Consider the following 20,456-nt stretch of genomic DNA (forward strand, 5'->3'; position numbering starts at 1 on the left):
TTTATTATGAAAGCTTAAATAGAGTTAGCACACATCTGTCTACCCAAGCTCTCAAGCACCCTCCCAGCTGCAGTGTAGACGTACTCTAACTGAAATGAGCATTCTCTTGAAAGCTTGTTTTCACAAGGTATTATCCAGATCTTTGATTGGTGACCCAACATTCTAGTGCAATACAAATAAGAAATAGTAATTTTTGATAACCAGTAGGCTTGAATAATTTAGATAAGTACTTAAGTGTTGTAGTACTTTTTAGTGCTGCCTACTACAATTTCTTTTGACACTACCCAGTCTAGTAAACAAAAGAGGAAAAGTTATTTGTCTGCTGGCTGTACTCATTTGCGGTTCTGGTTTTAAAATCTAATGAGGAAAATATATTTTTGTAAATATTTGTGAAATTTTAATTTTATTTATTTGTTTTCAGCAAAACATCTATACCAACTTTATGGGACTCATTAGAAGAACCTGACATAGTTGATACTAGTGAATTCGAATATTTATTTTCCAAAGATGCAGTTCAGGAAAAAAGAAAATGCTTATCAGAGTCTTACGAAAAGAAAACAAAGGCCAAAAAGGTATACATTTTATTTCATAGTTACATTCTCTTTATTGAGTGTGTTCATGTGTCTGTTTCAAAAAAACAGTGATTTACATTCTGTTTGATAGAAACTGCCAACAAAACTTGAATATATGAAAACAAGAATTATTATGTTAGTGTATAATAGATGGATTTTCTGTTTTGTTTATAAGTGAATTGTCAAACCACTGTGCACTATTTGCACATTGCTGTTTTTACAAAGGACCACTGGCATTTCTTCATCCTAACATCTTTGTGCATATTTAAAATAAAAGTTCAAAAACAATGTATTGAAAGAAGATGTAACTTTGGTGAAAATGTGAGACATAAAAGAATGAGCGTGCTTCACATCACAGAAATGTTTGAGTCCATACCAGCGGTAATATTAAGACCTTTTTTGTTTTTACAGGAAAATTCCCGGGTTTTAGAAATGCTATTATTTGGTTCTTACTGATTTTCTCGCAAATCCTGGACCACTTAGATAGATAGAAATATTGATAGTTACAAAAAATCTAACACATTACATTAGATATTAATCATAATTTAGTCTAAGTGTAAATGTGAGGCTGTCTATTAAAATAAGGCAATGTAGTGGAAGATACACACACACACACACACACACTTTCCCCCCTCCCTCTCTCCTGTGTGTGCATATATGTACATACTGTTAATGTACAGTTCATTAAATAAATCACAGCATTAAACTGCTTTTATTTTTAATACTCTTACTTTTCTCTATTTGTTGCTTTTTTCTGTCCTTCCATATCCCAATATTAACCCCAATATTTACTTAGAAAACTATAAAGCTAATTTTTTCACATTTTTCACCTATTTAAAATTTTATATAACAAACACTGACTTGTTCCCAGGAAATTTTAAACAAAATAAAAACTGAAAATGAATGGCCATGAGCATTGTGCATGTGTAGGTGTACACTTCAAATATATTTACAATTTAAAGCAAAATATTTTAAATCATTTCCTCTATTTATTTGCTATGCAGGACATGATGTTCTCTTTGAAAAAAGTTAATAATGCCACTTCATTTTGCTCTTTGTTTCATCCCCCTCTTCCATTCTTTTCTCTTTGCTTGGTCTCATGTGCATGCTCCTCTGCCATTTTGGTCGCATTATCAGGACTAGTTTTAGGGACGGGCAAGGAAGTGGTACCATTGTGGGACTTGGCCATTTTTTGTTTGGGTTTTTTCCCTCTCCACTGATTGGCTGCCTATGAGGGTTGTTTCTTTCTTTATTCTGGGTTTTTTTTGTTTTGTTTTTGTTTTGCACTAACACACAAAAACATTTTCCAGCCTGGCAGGCAAAATGCGTAGCGCTGGCCCCACCCTTCATCCTCCACACTTCTTGCCTGGTCCCCTGAACATTCCTCTTATACTAGTTACTTTGGCTCCTCTCCTGATGGTAGTTCTTGCTGTTGGCTGGCGGCTCCAATCCTACTGATTGCTGCAGCCCCTGAGTGCAGTTCCTGTTTTCTCTCCTATTGTTACATAGCAGTAGCCATTAATGAGGGCACCTAGGATGGCTCTGCCTCATTTTCGGTTACTTTGGTTGTCCAGCCCTTTCTCTGCAAGTAGAAGCCAGCAATAAGTGATCTGCTATTTCCCTATGGGGAACCAGCACCCTGTCTGCAGACAACCAGTGGTCTATGGGCCACAGTTAGCGAACTGTGTGTGTAGAGTCAAACCTTCTTGATTCCAGGCCATAAGGGTGTAGGTTTAACTCTCACATTAGGAGCCAGGCTCTATACAGTCTATTTTGCTCTTGATTAGAGTATACATAGACATACAAATTATAAGTAATTGTATTTTAAAGCAAAACAGCTGCATAGGTATTTGCTTTTTCATCCTTAGCTCAATCTAAATTGAGTTTAATGTTTAATCTTGGAAGATTTAATGTCATTGCAGGCATAAGGTCTGCGCCATGTGAGCTGTTCAAGGGATCTTATAAAAGAATAATAAAAAATCCATGCCGCTTGTATTTATCCTAAAAGGCCCAGTACAGTTAAAGTGACAATGCCACTAGACACTTTCAGATATGTTCATAGTTGCCGTATTATCTTATTTGTTACCCACACTTTAAAAAATGGACGCAGAAATATGATCTTAAAGTAAAATTAGGAGCCTGACAAAGAAGAAAGAGTGTTAGTCCATGAAGTGATTGACATTGTTTTGTTACTGCAGAAGTCTCATAGCAATACATTATTATATATTATATGTCATAAGCTCAGTTAAGTTTCCCTGATTTGAGCCACAAGAGGGCACCTTGGATATAATCCTTCCCTTTATCATACATAATTAGAAAAACAAAGAAGTTTGATAACCTCCAGATATTTAAAACATTTTTTATCAGAAATTATTTGTCTTAACATACTGATTAATCTAGTTATAAATAGCACTTAACGTTTATAACTCCAAATAATATGTTAATAGAAAAGAAGATTGGTTTTGTGATCTATACAAATGCATTTTAAGGATATTAAACTATTTGGGTTTTTACATGTTTACTATTATTATTTAACCTGGACAAACCTGTATAAGAAAAATCCTTCCAATCCTATTTTACTTTATAAATCTTTAGAATATGAATGGTGTTCAGTACTCAGTTTTAGAAGTAAATCCAATTAGTACAATAGTGCAAATTCCTGATACCCGCTTTCTAAATCTGCTTTTGCATAGTCAGAGCTTGAAAGGGGAGATTTATTCTACATTTCACTGAATTTGATTCATAAGAAAACATTTTACTATCTGGTTGGAAAAGATAGACTTTAAAAGTCTCTTGAACATAATGCTATGAACACAGGCTTTTAAGAAGAAATTAAACAATTTTTTACATTTATTTGTATTTCCTACTCCAACTCATACATATAAAATCCCTAAATTTCAAGTATGCTGGACCAAAATACAGAGAGCATTAGTCTTCTGTTCTGAAGAGCAAATACATATTCCTGTTCACTTCCTCGCCGACCCCTTTTGGTAAAACAAAAACTGAATCCTAATTTGTTATGGCTAATACAGTAGTTCTTTGCTGTATTTTTTCTTTACTCTTTGTCCAGAACCTAATTTCTAGTAGGATTACATACATACAGTATAGGTGGCAAATAATATGGTGCCCATCTTTTGTGGGAAACCTTATCTATTTTTTCACACACTATATGGTCCCTTGTTTATCTGGATATATGAATGATTCTTCATTTGCATTTCAATGTAGTTCAACTTCAACTTTTATTTTTAAAAATATAGAATAGGGTTTACTGAGATTACTGAAACAAATAGAGTGTAAAAATATGGATGGCATGAAAAACTAGGGTGAAAATACAAAAAAAACCTTACTTGAGGAAGCAGATAAGAGATGAACTTTGGAAGTCACCCACCAGAATTAAAAAGTGAAAACTAGGGCTGTCAAGCAATTAAAAAATGTAAAAGCGATTAATGGTGCTATTAAAAAAATATCTTGATTAATCACGTGATTAATTGCACTGTTAATAATAGAATCTCATTTATGTAAATATTTTTATGTTTACTACATTTTTAAATGTATCTATTTTAATTATAACACAGAATACAAAGTGCACAGTGCTCACTTTATATTTACTTTTATTACAAGTATTTGCACAGTAAAAAAAACCCCAAAAGAAACAATATTTTTCAATTCACCTAATACAAGTACTGTAGTGCCATCTTTGTCGTAAAAGTGCAACTTATAAATGCAGATTTGTTTTTGTTACATAATTGTACTCAAAAACAAAACAATGTAAAACTTTAGAGGCTGCAAGTCCACCCAGACCTATTTCTTGTTCAGCCGATCGCTCAGACAAACAAGTTTATTTACATTTGCAGGAGATAATGCTGCCCGGTTCTTGTTCACAATGTCACCTGAAAGTGAGAACAGGTGTTTTCATGGCATTTTGTAGCCAGCGTCACAAGATAGTTACATGCCAGATTCATATGTCCCTTCATGCTTCAAACACCATTCCATAGGACATGTGTCCATGCTGATGACGAGTTCTGCTCAATAACTATCCAAAGCAGTGTGGATCGACACATGTTCATTTTTATCATCCGAATCAGATGCCACCAGCAAAAGGTTAATTTTCTTTTTTTGGTGGTTTGGGTTCTGTAGTTTCCGCATCAGAGTGTTGCTCTTTTAAGATTTCTGAAGGCATACTCCACATCTCGTCCCTCTCAGATTTTGGAAGGCACTCCAGATTCTTAAACCTTGCGTCGAGTGATGTAGCTATCTTAAGAAATCTCACATTGGTACCTTCTTTGCGTTGTCAAATTAGCAGTGAAAGTGTTCTTAAAATGAACATGTTCTGAGTTATCATCCGAGACTACTATAAAATGAAATGTATAGCAGAATGCAGGTAAAACAGAGCAGGAGACATACAATTCTCCCCCAGGGAGTTCAGCCACAAGTTTAATTAACACTATTATTTTAATGAGCGTCATCAGCATGGAAGCATGTCCTCTGGAATGGTAGCAGAAGCATGAAGGGGCATATGAATGTTTAGCATATCGGGCATTTAAATACCTCGCAAGGCTGGCTACAAAATTCCCATGTGAACGCCTGTTCTCACTTTCTGGTGACATTGTAAATAAGAAGTGGGCAGCATTAGCTCCCATAAATGTAAACAAACTTGTTTGTCTTAGCGAATGGCTGAATGAGAAGTAGGACTGAGTGGACTTGTAGGCACTAAAGTTTTGCATTGGTTTGTTTTTGAGTGCAGTTATGTAACAAAAAATATCTACATTTGTAAATTGCACTTTCACAACAAAGAGATTGCACTACAGTACTTATAAGAGGTGAATTTAAAAATAGTTTCTTTTGTTTATCATTTTTACAGTGCAAATATTTGTAATAAAACTAATATAAAGTGAGCAGTGTACACTTTGTATTCTGTGTTGTAATTGAAATCAATATATTTGAAAATGTAGAAAAAATCCTAAAATATTTAATAAATTTCAGTTGGTATTCTGTTTAACAGTGCAATTAAAACTGCGAATAATCGTGATTCTTTTTAATCTTTATTAATTTTTTTAATTTAATCGTGTAATTTAACTGTAATTAATTGATAGCCCTAGTAAAAATACATATTTTGATTCCCAGATCCCATATCTGGGGCTCTACTGAATTGATGGCCGTGAAATACACATCATAGATATTGAAATCTGGTCTTGTGTGCTTTTACCCTATACGATACAGATTTCATAGGGGAGACCAATGTTTCTCAAATTGAGGGGTCCTGGCCCAAAAAGGGAGTTGCAGAGGGGTCACAAGGTTATCTTAGGGGGGACACGGTATTGCCTAGCCTTCCTTCTGCACCGACCTCAGAACTGGGCAGCTGGAGAGTGGTGGCTGCTGGCCAGGAACCCAGCTCTGAAGGCAGCACCTCACCAGCAGCTGCGCAGAAATAAGGGTGGCAATACCATATCATTAATCTTTCTTATGCGCTGCTGCTGGCATCGGCTCTGCCTTCAGAGCTGGGCTTCCAGCCAGCAGCCACCGCTCTCCAGCTGCTCAGATCAGAAGGCAGTGCTGCCGTCAGCAGCAGCGCAGAAGTACGGGTATCAGTACTGCAACTGCCCCTACAATAACTCTCTCACAACTTCTTTTTGAGTCAGGACCCCTACAATTACAACACCATGAAATTTCAAATTTAGATAGCTGAAATCCTGAAATTTACAATTTTTAAAATCCTGTGACCATGAAATTGACAAAATGGATGGTGGATTTGATAGCACCCTACTCATATCCAGCCATTTATGCTGCTCGAATGTTATATGCAGGGCTGGTGCAACCACTAGGTGAACTAGGTGGTCGCCTAGGTCACCAAGTGGTTGGGGGTGCCAAAAAGCGGTGCCCTGGCTGGGCAGGGAAGAGCCGCCTTTCAGAGGCACTGGAGAGCCAGAGTGTCCTGCTTGCGGCAGCGAGTCCCAGCCATGGAGGAGCCAGCACAGCGCAGGAGGGCAGCAGCCCTGCAAAGGTGGCAGCGCCGTTAACAGGAAGCAGCCGCGCCTGCCGCCCCTCCTGCCCAGGCTGCAGCCCGGCATCCCCCCCGGGGGCTCCTGCAGGCTGCAGCAGGTGCATGCGGGCACTGGCTCCCATGCACCCCCCAGCGCCACCCTCACCGTACTTGGGCTCTGTGGCTCCCTGGCATGTGAGCTGCCGCCACTGCTGCCCCTCCTGCTGCCTCAGCAGTCTACGGGGGAGGGACTGTGCGCCCAGCAGAGTGTTTTGCCTCCACATGGAGTCAGCGTCTGACCACCATGGGCAGGGTAAAGGGAGTCCTGGGGGGCAGTCAGGGAGCAGGAGGAGAGTTGGATGAGTCAGGAGTTCGGGGGGTGGGACTTGTCGGGGCAGGGGTGTGGAGAGGGATCAGAGCAGTCAGGGGACAGGGAGCGGGGGCGGTTGGATGTGTCTGGGATTCTGGGGGGGCTGTCTGGGACGGGGAGTGGTTAGATGGGGCGTGCGGGCAGCTAGGGTGCAAGGGTCTCAGGAGGGGACAGTTGGGACAAGGAGCAGGGAGGCTTAGGTAGGGGGTGGAGTCCTGAGGTGCAGTTAGGGGCGGGATCCCAGAAGGGGGCAGTCAAGGGACAAGGAGAATGGGGGTTTGGGAGTTCTGGGGGAGGGGGCAGAAAATGACTTCCATTTGCAAACTGGCATATCCATAACGGTAAAATATTTTTAAAAATATAGGAAATTAGTAACAAGTTCATAGGCAAACATCATACACATGTACAACTCGAGAACTAAGTGCAATGGGCCTGCAATGGCCATGAATCACTTTATCCTATAAGACTGGAAGAATGCGGTTTATTTATAAATATTGTAAAAAAAAAAAAAAAAAAAAAAAAAAAGTATTCCGGCAAAACGGGAACAGTTCTACAGCCTTAAAGGGGAGCCAACTTATGATCACATTATATCCTAATTCGCGTTATTGTGGGGCGCGTTATTGCAAGGTTTGACTGTATTGCCAGTCCTATTCGTGTTGTCCAAATACTGCTGCACACAGTGCAGAGGAGACCATTTTGATCATCTAGTCTGATTTCTTGCATAACACAGGCCATATAATTTTACACAGTAATTCCTGCATTGAACCCAGTAACTTGTGGTGGAATTACAGTGTATCTTTTGGGAAAAAAATTCATTGTATATGTACATGCAATTTTCAAAACACTTTATCAGTAATTCTAAACTTTTAAAATACAAAAAAAAAATTTTTTTTAAAGTTAACTGAAATCCTAGAACTAAAGCTTTTGTTATGTAAGGTTCCATGAGTCTCTGATAAATGGCTAGTTACCAGGCCACAGTACCACTTGAAAATCTTACAGACAGTTTGATCCCCTTGTATATGCTTGTGTTTTTCATTGTCTCTCTGAAATCCCAAATGTCTGCTGGCTAGCTCCAATGGATCAATCATGGTGGGCTCCTTGCAATCCAACAGGGAGTTATTTTACTTAACAACAGTGTGGTTTGTTACTTGATGGTAATGGAAGGCTTATTGTGGATTTATGTAGAACTGTTAGTTCTTCTTTTTTCATTCCCCTTCCCACCCTCCCAAGACCCCAGGCCCACCAGTCATATGTATCTAGTCAAACATTCACCTCCTGTTTGTCTCAGTGAATGCTTTACTAGTCTGGGCTTGAGAATCCCACAGTATCAGAGAGTACAGCACCTGATATTCTGATTGAAAAATAAACTTTTATACAGACTTCAGGAAAGACAGATTCTGAGTCTTCACTGCAGAAGCTGACGAGTTCATCTCACAGATGTTTTCATCTTTTTAATTGATTCCTTGTGTTACTTCCGTAATTCCTTTTTCAAGTGCTAATGAACAATAAAATCACCTAGAACAAGATGCATTGTTGCTAGGGCTGTGGATTACAGGGTGGTGTGTGTTTTGTGTTTGGAGTATTTAGAAGACTATTTTAGATACATAATTGCACCTCTACCTCTCAGGTCCTCTCATGAGAACCTGCTACGACAGGAAATAGACTATCTTCTACTCTTGAGTACTATACAATCGGTTCCCATGCATCACAGAGGGAAAGTGTTTGTTTTATTCCAGGTATTTCATGGTTCCAAAAAAAAAGAATGATATATACTGAATAGTTGTCCATTATGTGAGCACTGTCCATTCTGTGCACGAAATGAGTCAGGGTTCCTGTGGAAAAATAAGTATTTGCTCATGTAATTAAAGACTATCATATTGCATATGCCCAAGCAGGCACTTCCTAACTTTTGAGTGCTTGACTTTGCAACCTTAATAAGGTACTTTTAACATTATTTTTGTGTAATTAGATACAAAACAGTATGTAATGTCTATATAGAATACACCTTAAAATGCATTGTTTATGATTTCAGCAAGGCAGTTCTGATTTGTTAGATTTACTGGTAATGTTTGGGTTGAAAAGAAGAGAAGTGCTTAAAGCCAAACTCTTCATCTGAAAGATTCTGAACTTAGGTGCATTGGGAGGTAGGATTTTATATCCTAATCCAGATACAAAATCCCCAGCTTTGTCACACTGTTAATACTTGGACAAAAATCAAGAAGTTGGGAAGTTTGGGATAAGTATTTGGATCTAAACATTTTCTCCCAGCTCATACCTAGTTTGAAGATATGTTAAGTATTTTAGAAGTGTTTGTATAATTCAAAAGGATGTGGTGTTTTTGATAAGCGTGACTTGTGGGTCAAGATAAGGTTGTTTGAGGGGAGATAAAGTTAATGTATTTACTGTAAGGGTTCTACAGTCTTAAGGTAAAATACTCAAAATCATCTAGGTCCCACTTTCAAAAGTGACTTAGGGACTTATGATCCTAAGTGTCATTGAAAATTGGTGGGATTTAACCTCGGAAATGGTTAAATCAGTTTTGAAAATGGAATTTAGGTATTTTTGAAAAATTTACCATTTATCCAACCATTGCATTCTCTGATTGTTTCCATATTTTGTAAGCCTTAACATTTATTATAACTTTCTTTGCATGTAGCTTTTGTAGCAACTATTACCTATCTCTATTAATATTATGTTGACACAGTTATTTGTCTGGACATTTTATTATTTTTAAAAGAAATATTATGTTATACTGAAAGTATAAAAAGACTTCAGCCATAATGTTTGGTGTGTAGACAAGTTTTTGCACTATGAACAGATTCCGCACATGAACTTATAAGTGCATAAGTGTTTATGCACTGAAAAGAATTGAGTATATAAAAGTTAATGTCTATAATACTGAAAAGACTTCAACTGTAATTTAAAAAAAAACACCAATGTCCACTGAATTTTAATGGTATTTGAACACCTGTCTTCTTTAGGTTCCTTTGGAAATCCTAGACTTCATAGATATATGCCAGGCTTACAACTCCTCGGAGATATCTGCCACACCTGCAGTCTCCCAACATGCTCTCAAGGACTAGCAAGCCTTGCATAGACTCTTTCATATGTTGTATTTAAGCACCTAAAACTTTATATACTGCAAAATCCTAGTTCTGCCCACACACCAAATTGTCATTTGCCTTTGTCTGCCTCTTAACAGACCTAATCCATGCAATTTGCAAACTGATACATTGCTTTGAAGCCACCCCATCCCCCACTTTGTGGGAGATGCACAGCCCAGACTTGTTGCCCTATACTTGATTTCAGCTGTAAAGTCAAAGGTAGCTGAAAGGAAGATAGAACTAGGAAACTGACTTTGAGATGCAATAAAAAATGGGCTCAGCAAGCATCAAACTACAATGCCATGTCGCCTGAAAGAGATGTGTTTTAGAAGACAAGTGCTTCAGTGTAATGTGCAGTGTATGCATTCTTTATATCTTAACGTTACTAAGGCTAGATAGATTTTAAAGGAAGTGTTTGTCTTCCTTATATTTCTGAGGATTTACCAGGAAGATAGTCATCCTAATAGAAGCTAGTATTTTCTATACTAGTTCAAGGAACAGTATGGCAGGAAGAACCTGATGCCACTGTTTCTTCATCTTACAAAGAAAATGGGTAAATGTCAGGTAATGTGTCACTTGTAGGACCTTCATTTAGATCAATCAATCATTTTTGGGCCCTCAGTGCAATGATTATCATATCAAAGACACAGAATGACAGTGAGGATAACAACTTTTCTGTTGTCTATTATCTCTAACTGGCTTCAAGTAATTATTAACATATGTTCTCATTTAACATGTGTCAATATTTTGAATGAAGAGCATTATTTAAGTTTAAAGGATATATCTGTCAGCAAATTTTCTATCTATTAAATGAGAAATTATGACTACTTCATTTTGTGGTTCTGCAAGAAAGGCAGATATTGCAGAAATAGTCGTCTGCTTCACAGGTTTGAAACACAAGGGTTGTCTTCAACTTTCAACGTAGAGGTAATAAACAGTGTTTGAGCAGAAGAATTCTGGTGAATGCTCCTCCCAGCCACTCTTCCTTTCTCTCCATCCATTGTACAGTGGGGAGAAGAGTGTGTTCTTTTAGTTACTACCAAGTTATATACTCACATAAAGTGTAGGATATACCCTTTAGCATAGACAGGAACCATTAATTTTTGGTAATTTTACAAATTTCATCTACTATGAAGAAAAGCTCTGTGTAGCTCAAAAGCTTTTATCATTTACCAACAGAAGTTGGTCCAATAAAAGATATTACCCCACCCACCTCTCTATGCTATATCAAGCAAGTGCCATCTCTATTGCTTGTTTATTTAAAGTGTTTTTAAAATAATAGATTTTCCCCTACTGTATTTAATTTAAAGTTAAATGCCTCCTGAAGCACTTCAAAATATAGATCAAAATATAAAAACAAAATGGCTTCTCATAATTTTGCTTGAAATGTATTATTCATATAGGGACAAATCCTGCCTTACTTTGAGCAGAGGGAGAAGAGATTGTAGCTGATGCTTTATATCCTACAGAAATCCCATGAGCACATTCTGGAGGGGGAGGGGTTGATGGCATTGTGGAGTATACTTAGCTGTAACTCTGAGGTGGGTTTCAGTAGGCTCCTAAAAAATGCTTGGGGACAATTGCAGTTGTCATAAACAGATAGCTAAGGGTTACTGTTCTTTTACCTGTAAAGGGTTAACACAGGGAACCAAACACCTGACCAGAGGACCAATCAGGAAACAAGACTTTTTCAAATCTGGGTGGAGGGAAGTTTTGGGTGTGAGTTCTTTTTCTTTGTCTTGGGTCTGTGCCCTCTCGGCTCTGAGAGTGATCTTTCTATCTCCTGGCTTTCTAATCTTCTGTTTCCAAGTTGTAAGTACAAGGATAGTAAGACAATAGGTTTATATATTTTTTTTTTGTATTTACATGTGTGTAGTTGCTGGAATGTGTTAAATTGTATTCTTTTGGAATAAGGCTGTTTATTCACTTTTTTTCTTAAGCAATTGACCCTGTATATTGTTACCTTATTGCAGAGACTATTTTTAATGTCTTTTTCTTTCTTTTTTTTATATAAAGCTTTCTTTTTAAGACCTGTTGGAGTTTTTCTTTAGTGGGGACTCCAGGGAATTGAGTCTGCAGCTCACCAGGGAATTGGTGGAAGGAAAAAGTCAAGGGGAAAATCTCTTTGTGTTAGATTTACTAAGCCTGACTTTGCATACCCTCTGGGTGAGGGGGAGAGATTAGATCTCTCGGTACTTGTGTTTCCAGGACTGGAAGCAGGGAATCTCCTAGGGTCGTCCAGGGAGGGGAGCCTGGGAGGAAGTAACAAGGAAACAAGGGGAGGAGGTTATTTCCCTTTGTTGTAAGACTCAAGGCATCTGAGTCTGGGGGTCCCCCAGGGAAGGTTTTGGGGAGACCACAGTGAGCTAGGCACTGTATAATTCCTAGCTGGTGGCAGCGATACCAGGTCTAAGCTGGTAACTAAGCTTGGAGGTTTTCATGCTAACACCCATATTTTGGATGCTAAGGTCCAGATCTGGGAAGAAATGTTATGACAGCAGTATACAAGCTAAATGGCTGGGTATGGGTGTTGGACATTGTGATTTGCAGGCCATCATGTTAGTGATACTTTCTCCCAACACATTTGACTGTCATGGAAAGAACCAGTATAGGGAAGGACTTCGCTTTTAATTGCTTAAGTAAACTTAATCTTTGCAAAAAGAACAGGAGTACTTGTGGCCCCTTAGAGACTAACACATTTATTTGAGCATAGGCCCCTGAAAGCTTATGTTCAAATAAATTTGTTAGTCTGTAAGGTGCCACAAATACTCCTGTTCTTTTTGTGGATACAAACTAACATGGCTGCTACTCTGAAACCTGTCATTAATCTTTGCAATTTTATGTACCACAAAGTGTCCAGGACAAAATTTGACAGAACAATGAGGTTTGTCATGCAACATTTAATGGGATGCATTTCTGGCTGCATTAAAGAAACACTCATTAGTGGGGATGTCAGAATAATTTAGCTAAATGTATTCAGGCATGAGTACGTATCCACTTTTACAGTAGATGGTAGATATTAGAGAGACATACAAAGAACGCTTTGCATCAAATCAAGTAGCCTAATAATATTTTTTAAATGGCCAGTCAGTAGAAGCCACTTAGGGCAAATTATGTTATGGACCAGGGGATAGACTGAATAAGACAGCAGCAGCATTGACTTTCTTGTCATTGAGCCAGAAGATGCTGCATCTATTTCAGTGATGTGTTTATTCTCTAGAGGAGAGACAGACTGTTGGCTGCCATGTCCAGTCTTAGACAGAGTCTGCCAGCTGGCAGAATAGCATTGGCTAAAAGCTAGGATGTCAGCTGCTTACCTGTCATTGCCAGTCACAGTCAGGAGACGCAGACTGCTGAGAGGTGATTCATGCCAGGTCATCTTTAACAAACATAGACTAAATACAACGATGGTGCCTTTGCAAAATTCTATTTCATTACCTTGTGCTTTTTTAATAAGTTAGAGAAGTGATGTGTCCTTCTTACATCTGTTTTCTATATAAAATTCTCAAATAGAGTTTATACTCTGCTGCCAGCAACCTCCCAAAACTGACCATAAATTGAGGCAAAGGAGATGCCACAGAAAATATATTCCCTATTTCTAATATTGATTGCATCTGGTTGTTGCAAAAGGTCCCTAATTCTTTATTGGTTCCAAATTCTGACAACAAAATTCCTTATGCAATTACATAGCAATGCAACTGTATTTTTAATATGTTTTGTATGTCCTACTTGAGCTATTCTACTGTCTTATTGTTACCATTTTTGCTATCTAATGAATAAAATAGTAGCCTTTAGTCACACAGATTTGGTTTGGCTGAAGTTATTTCAAGTAGTCTGGGTTTATTCTGATCTATGGTAATTGTGACGACGTGTACTTATTTCCATACAGATTTTTAGAAACAATAGGAATCTCTATTTTTTTAAATGTACCATTAAAATTATTTGCAATTTCTTTACAAAAGTTACAAGAAGAAAAATTATCCACATGAACTTATTTGATCATATCTGGAGAGCGTATCAACACTTTTCTGAAGTACCCTAATGTATTAGTTTTTAATGTCATATTATCTGTATGAGGTATAGTCTGGAAAGGTTTTACCTCAAACTAGGCATGTCTAATGGGGTTTATGACAACATATGAATTTGACCCTGAACAGGGTCAACCTTGAGGTCAGTGAATGCTATACAAATTGCATACTAGTCAAGCCTATAATTATCCCTGTTAGAAGTTAATGTGCTGCCTAGTTCAGCAGATTCATGTACAGCTTCAGAAATGATCATCATACACTGGGTACTTTCTAACATTTACAAAGAATCACATTTTATACAGGAGGGGACATATGGAAAGTATTCATATACAGTGACTTGTAGCCAAGTCATTTTGTATGTTTGTATATTTGGGGAATTCAGAATGTGAATTCTGTCTAGTTCGAACAAAACATATAGAATAAGAATACAAAATTACCCTAATTAATTTTAATAGCTAACACATGGTATCATAATTATAGTGTATAAAGACTTTCAGGATATGTTTTATTTGCAGTGCTGGCATAAAATGTGCTATATGTAGCATAACTAGTATTCATTAAATTGTGTGGTGAGCCTCTACTGCATGGTCATAAGTAGCTTGTAAGATCCTTGTTGGAGGCACCATCTATTGTTGTTTGTTAAGTGTCTGGCACACTTTTAGCACTTGATAAATAATAATTAACTCTGTATTTATTCAGACAAAAATGTCACTAGCCTTTCTTTCTCTACCATGTTTCACAACTCCATTTCACTTTTATATTTGTGATTGGCTGAGTGGCCGTTCTGCTAAATGTCCCTGAATGGGCCCATAAGATAGGAGTATTGCAGTAAACAATTGTATGAATTAGTACGAGGTTTTTTAAACCATATCGTACTCTGCAGTTTTCATTATTGTGAGAGCCACTAAAATATATTATTGGGATAACAAAACTTATATCATGATTTTGGAGGTTGGAAAAGTTCAACTGTTTGTTTTGATTTATATTTGAATGCGTCTGTTGGTGGGATTAAAATTCAGTTTCTCACAGTATTTCCCTCGACATACTGTGCAGGAAATCTCTATTAAGCATTTATTTGTGCAGGTTTCCAACCTTGTTGAAATCTAGATTGAAGAGAGGCTGATTTTGGTAAAGTGTTTGAATTTTCAAATTAATTAATGAGAGATGGTCCTGACCCAAGACCCTGGATATGAAACGCCTCCTGAATTTTGAGGAAGTTAATCTCTGGATCTGAATTTTGTGACTTGTTCCTGTCATATCTCTCTAATGGTACAAACCAAACCACAGATACAAACATCGCAAAATTTGGGTGAAGTTTGGCTTCAAGTCCTTATTTTGCATCTCAGGTCTATCTGTGCCATCAGCTGAACTAAACCTCCAAAACTTTGAATGTTCACCTTTCAGTATTTTATGTATGTACCTGTTATCTGAGATAATACATACCTGAATATGGATCTTTTGTTCATTTTAATATGCTAACGTCACTCTCTCTCTCTCTCTCTCTCTCGCGCACACACACACACACACACACACACACACACACACACACACACACACACACACACACACACACACACACACAAAAAAATAGTTTGGGCTCAACACAGAGCACTAACATGTATGATCTAATATTCAAAAGATGGTCAAAGTCCTTCACTGCTCCTGGGATTTGGTGACAGATGCTCAGTTGTCATTGGAAAGAACTTTTCAGCAATCTTTGAGTGTTTTAGGAGCCGTGTTGAGAGGGAACCATAGGAAAAGCCATCAGCTTTCGTTGATCAAGAAGAACATGTGTTGGGAAGTGAGGACTTGAGGATGGGTTGTAGTGAAATTAAAATTCTCAGGTCACCTGAGGGTTTTGAGACATCCTCATCATTAGGGCTGTCAAGTGATTAAAAAAATTAATCGCAATTAATTGTTAAATAATAATAGAATACCTTTTATTTAAATGTGTTTGGATGTTTTCTACATTTTCAAATATATTGATTTCAGTTACAACACAGAATACAAAGTGTACAATGCTCACTTTATATTTATTTTTATTACAAGTATTTGCACTGAAAAAAACAAAATAAATAGTATTTTTCAATTTTCCTAATACAAGTACTGCAGTGCAATCTCTTTATCATGAAAGTTGAAATTACAAATGTAGAATTATGTACAAAACATAAGAACGGCCATACTGGGTCAGACCAAAGCTCCATCTAGCACAGTATCCTGTCTTCCAACAATAGCCAATGCCAGGTACCCCAGAGGGAATGAACAGGACTCGTAGACTTTAAGGTCAGAAGGGACCATTATGATCATCTAGTCTGACCTCCTGCACAACGCAGGCCACAGAATCTCACCCATCCACTTCTATAACAAACCCCTAACCTATGTCTGAGTTATTCAAGTCCTCAAATTGTGGTTTGAAGACCTCAAGCTGCAGAGAATTCTCCAGCAAGTGACCTGTGCCCCATGCTGCAGAGGAAGGCGAAAAATCTCCAGGGCCTCTGCCAATCTGCCCTGGAGGAAAATTTCCTTCCTGACCCCAAATATGGCAATCAGTTAAACCCTGATCATGTGGGCAAGACTCACCAGCCAGCACCCAGTGATCCATTCCCTGTCACCCATTCCCAGATTCTGGCAAACAGACTAGGGACACCATCCTGGCTAATAGCCATTGATGGACCTATCCTCCATGAACTTATCTAGTTGTTTTTTGAACCCTCTTACAGTCTTGGCCTTCACAACATCTTCTGGCAAAGAGTTCCACAGGTTGACTGTGTGTTATTTGAAGAAATACATCCTTTTGCTTGTTTTAAACCTGCTGCTTATTAATTTCGTTTGGTAACCCCTAATTCTTCTGTTATGAGAAGGAGTAAATAACACTCCCTTATTTACTTTCTCGACACCAGTCATGATGTTATAGACCTCTATCATATCCCGCCTTAGTTGTCTCTTTTCCAAACTTAAAAATCTCAGTTTTATTAATCTCTCCTCATATGGAAACCATTCCATACCCCTAATGAAAATTGTAGAGCCTGCAAGTCCACTCAGTCCTACTTCTTGTTCAGCCAATCGCTCAGACAAACAAGTTTGTTTACATTTGCAGGAGATAATGCTTTCCCACTTCTTGTTTACAATGTCACCTGAAAGTGAGAACAGACGTTCTCATGGCACTGTTGTATCTGGTGTTGCATGACATTTACATGCCAGATGCATTAAAGGTTCATATGTCCCTTAATGCTTCAACCACCATTCCAGGGGACATGCGTTCATGTTGATGATGGGTTCTGCTCGATAACAATCCAAAGCAGTGCGGACTGAAGCATGTTCATTTTCATTATTTGAGTCAGATACCACTAGCGGAAGATTGATTCTCTTTTTTGGTGGTTCGGGTTCTGTAGTTTCCGCATCAGAGTGTTGCTCTTTTAAGACTTCTGAAAGCGTGCTCCACACCTTGTGTGTCTCAGATTTTGGAAGGTACTTCATATTTTTAAACCTTGGATCAAGTGCTGTAGCTATCCTTAGAAATCTCACATTAGTACCTTTTTTGCATTTTGTGAAATCAGCAGCAGAAGTGTTCTTAGAATGAACAACATGTGCTGGGTCATCATCCAAGACTGCTATAACATGAAAAACATGGAAGAATGTGGGTAAAACAGAGGAGGGGACATACAGTTGTCCCCCAAGGAGTTCAGTCACAAATTTGATTAACGCTTTTTTTTTTTATGAGCGTCATCAGCATGGAAGCATGTCCTCTGGAATGGTGGCCAGAGCATGAAGGGGCAAATGAATGTTTATCATATCTGGCACACAAATATCTTGCAATGCCACCTTCAAAAATGCCATCCAAATGCCTGTTCTCACTTTCTGGTAACATTGTAAATAAGAAGAGGGCAGCCATATCTCCTGAAAATGTAAACAAGCTTGTTTGTCTTAACGATTGATTGAACAAGAAGTAGGACTAAGTGGACTTGTAGGCTCTGAAGTTTTACATTGTTTTGGTTTTGAGTGCAATTATGTAACAAAAACAAACTACATTTGTAAGTTGCACTTTTATGACAAAGATTGCACTACAGTACTTGTATGAGGTGAATTGAAAAATACTATTTCTTTTATTATTTTTACAGTGCAAATATTTGAAATAAAAAAATATACACTTTGATTTCAATTATAACACAGAACACAATATATATGAAAACATAGAAATACATCCAAAATATTTAATACATTTCAATTGGTATTCTATTGTTTAACAGTGCAATTAAAACTGCAATTAATCACCATTAATTTTTTTAACGATGATTAATTTTTTTGAGTTAATTGCATGAGTTAACTGCAATTAAATAACAGCCCTTCTCAGAATATCTCACACTACTGCACCACATTCTCCTGATGGGGGTAAGTGGAAAGAACATGCATTTCTTGAATAAAGATCTGATGTGGGTTTCTCTTACTACTAGACAGTATCCTACAAATAAAGGATGATCTTTCCTTACTGGCGCTGGTATGAATTACATTTTGGAGCTGGGTTGTATTTACTACCGTTATTTGAAGTCCAAGCTTTGTGGTCCCTTTTGAGCTGAAAAGTTTAAATAATTTGAAGAAGCTGATGTCTTGTCACTGATATACATGGCTACAGAAGGCCAGGAGAAGATTGAGACAGTCATAGCTTTATATCACATTTAAATAATAAAAAGAGTTGAGCAGCATTCAATTTAACTCACAAATTAGCATTTCTAGGTCTTTTTATAACAAAAGCTTTTGTAGACACGTAATTTTGACCACAATAGCATTTTGTTTTATAATTCCAGATTATCAAGCTGATGGATGGAAAGCGATCTCAAACTGTAGGAATTTTGATATCCAGTTTGCACCTGGAAATGAGGGATATTCAACAAGGTGAGAGTTACAAAACTCTTGATATAAATTATTTACGTGGAAGTTTTCTTATATCTTTTCTTAAAGTGAATGAAAGTGGGTGCTTTTTTGTGTGTTCCTTTTTTGGTGTCAGCATAATAACGAGAAAAAGTAGAATTAGTTTTCCAACTAAGTACATGTAAGTGAACAGTTGCTGTTGCTAACTTAATCTGAAATTTAAACCCTGCCCTTTCCCCTGGTAATTAATTGACTTTAGATTTTGATTTTATCTGTCACATCCAGTGTTATGATTTTAGTGTTGTGTTCTTCATGTATAGTTGTTTTGGATTTTAAGAGTGGTTCTATCGGATTGCCTTCTATATGTGTGCTTTCAAAGCTGTTTATGTTGGCTCCCTTCTTTGTTTCCTCTTCTCTCTCTCGCTCTTCCCCATCCCTATCCCCAGAGGCCCTCAGCTCAGGGAAGCTCATATTTTGGGTTTGTTAGGTGTTTAATTTTTTGCTTTGATGGCAGTATAAAAAACTTATCCAAAAGTGAAAATACCAAACCCATATGACAACAAGAAGGATGAACACTGAGCTGCACATTTTCAAGTGATGGGAACTATTCTGTGCGCAAGTCCTATTATTGATAGAAATGAGCCAAAGCAACTTGGAAAAAATGTGTCTGTCTCTGACTATAGAGTTTTCAGGGGATGTAGATAGATCAGGTGTTTTGCTGCTTGTGCTACATATTGAAAAGGACACTGTTTAGGTCATTTTCACATTTTAAAAAGCTTTTTGCTGTTGTTTAAAACAACTGTTGGAAAGCTCCAAATTGAAGTCTGCTTTCTTGCGTGTGATGGAGGAAAAACAATGGCAAAGACTGGCTTGGAATTGTGGGGTGTTGAGATGCTGCTGGCATTGATTATTATTAATTTTAGAACAGCCTTGGAGCATTCTAGCTTTTTAAAAAAAACAGGGGCTTACAGATGGTTACAAGAAGAAGAAAGAAGGCAAAACTTTGAGCCTTCCCATAATGTGTCAGAGATATCATAATGATAGACGCTAGCTGCAGTAATGAATTTTGTGAATAGTTTGCTGGCAAGACTAATAAGAGGCAGCAGCTGTAACATAAAAAGCCTGTGATGTTCTTTCTTCAAGTTTCTTCAGATACATTTTCAAGGTCTCTTATTTCATGCTGTGAGATGTCTTGTAGATAAGACACTTACGCTGCAGAGTATTAATGTGGCATTTTTATATTTCACAACAATACAAATGCTATTAATCATGATCTGTCTGACGAGATGACTGGACAAAAGAACCATAACTCCCCAGGAATAAGGATGACACCCAAAGGCTATGAGGATGATCCTTAGAACCCCATATTATTATGATGATGATAGTAATAGTTCATCTTCTGATTCATGCTGTCACATTCAGCCTATTCCTCACTAAGACTTTTTCCTTTATCACTGGACTTTACCCAATTTATGTAGACTTCTCACCACTATGGAACCTTGACTATTGCTAAGAAGATTACTTGCTTGTAGGGTG

The 20,456-nt window shown here is 37.6% G+C and overlaps 1 protein-coding gene across 5 annotated transcripts in view; it reads left to right on the top strand.

The window, feature by feature from the left end:
- FMN1 (formin 1) overlaps nucleotides 1-20,456 on the top strand; it is a 362,805-nt gene that overhangs the window by 205,076 nt on the left and 137,273 nt on the right. For all 5 annotated transcript variants that reach the window (XM_050954781.1, XM_050954785.1, XM_050954782.1 and 2 more), the window contains 2 exons: nucleotides 422-572; nucleotides 18,857-18,944. In XM_050954781.1, coding sequence (XP_050810738.1) covers nucleotides 422-572; nucleotides 18,857-18,944 — 239 coding nt within the window. The remainder of the gene's footprint in view (nucleotides 1-421; nucleotides 573-18,856; nucleotides 18,945-20,456) is intronic.

Source organism: Gopherus flavomarginatus, chromosome 5 (assembly GCF_025201925.1).
Source record: "Gopherus flavomarginatus isolate rGopFla2 chromosome 5, rGopFla2.mat.asm, whole genome shotgun sequence".
In the NCBI taxonomy this organism is placed as follows: Eukaryota; Metazoa; Chordata; order Testudines; family Testudinidae; genus Gopherus; species Gopherus flavomarginatus.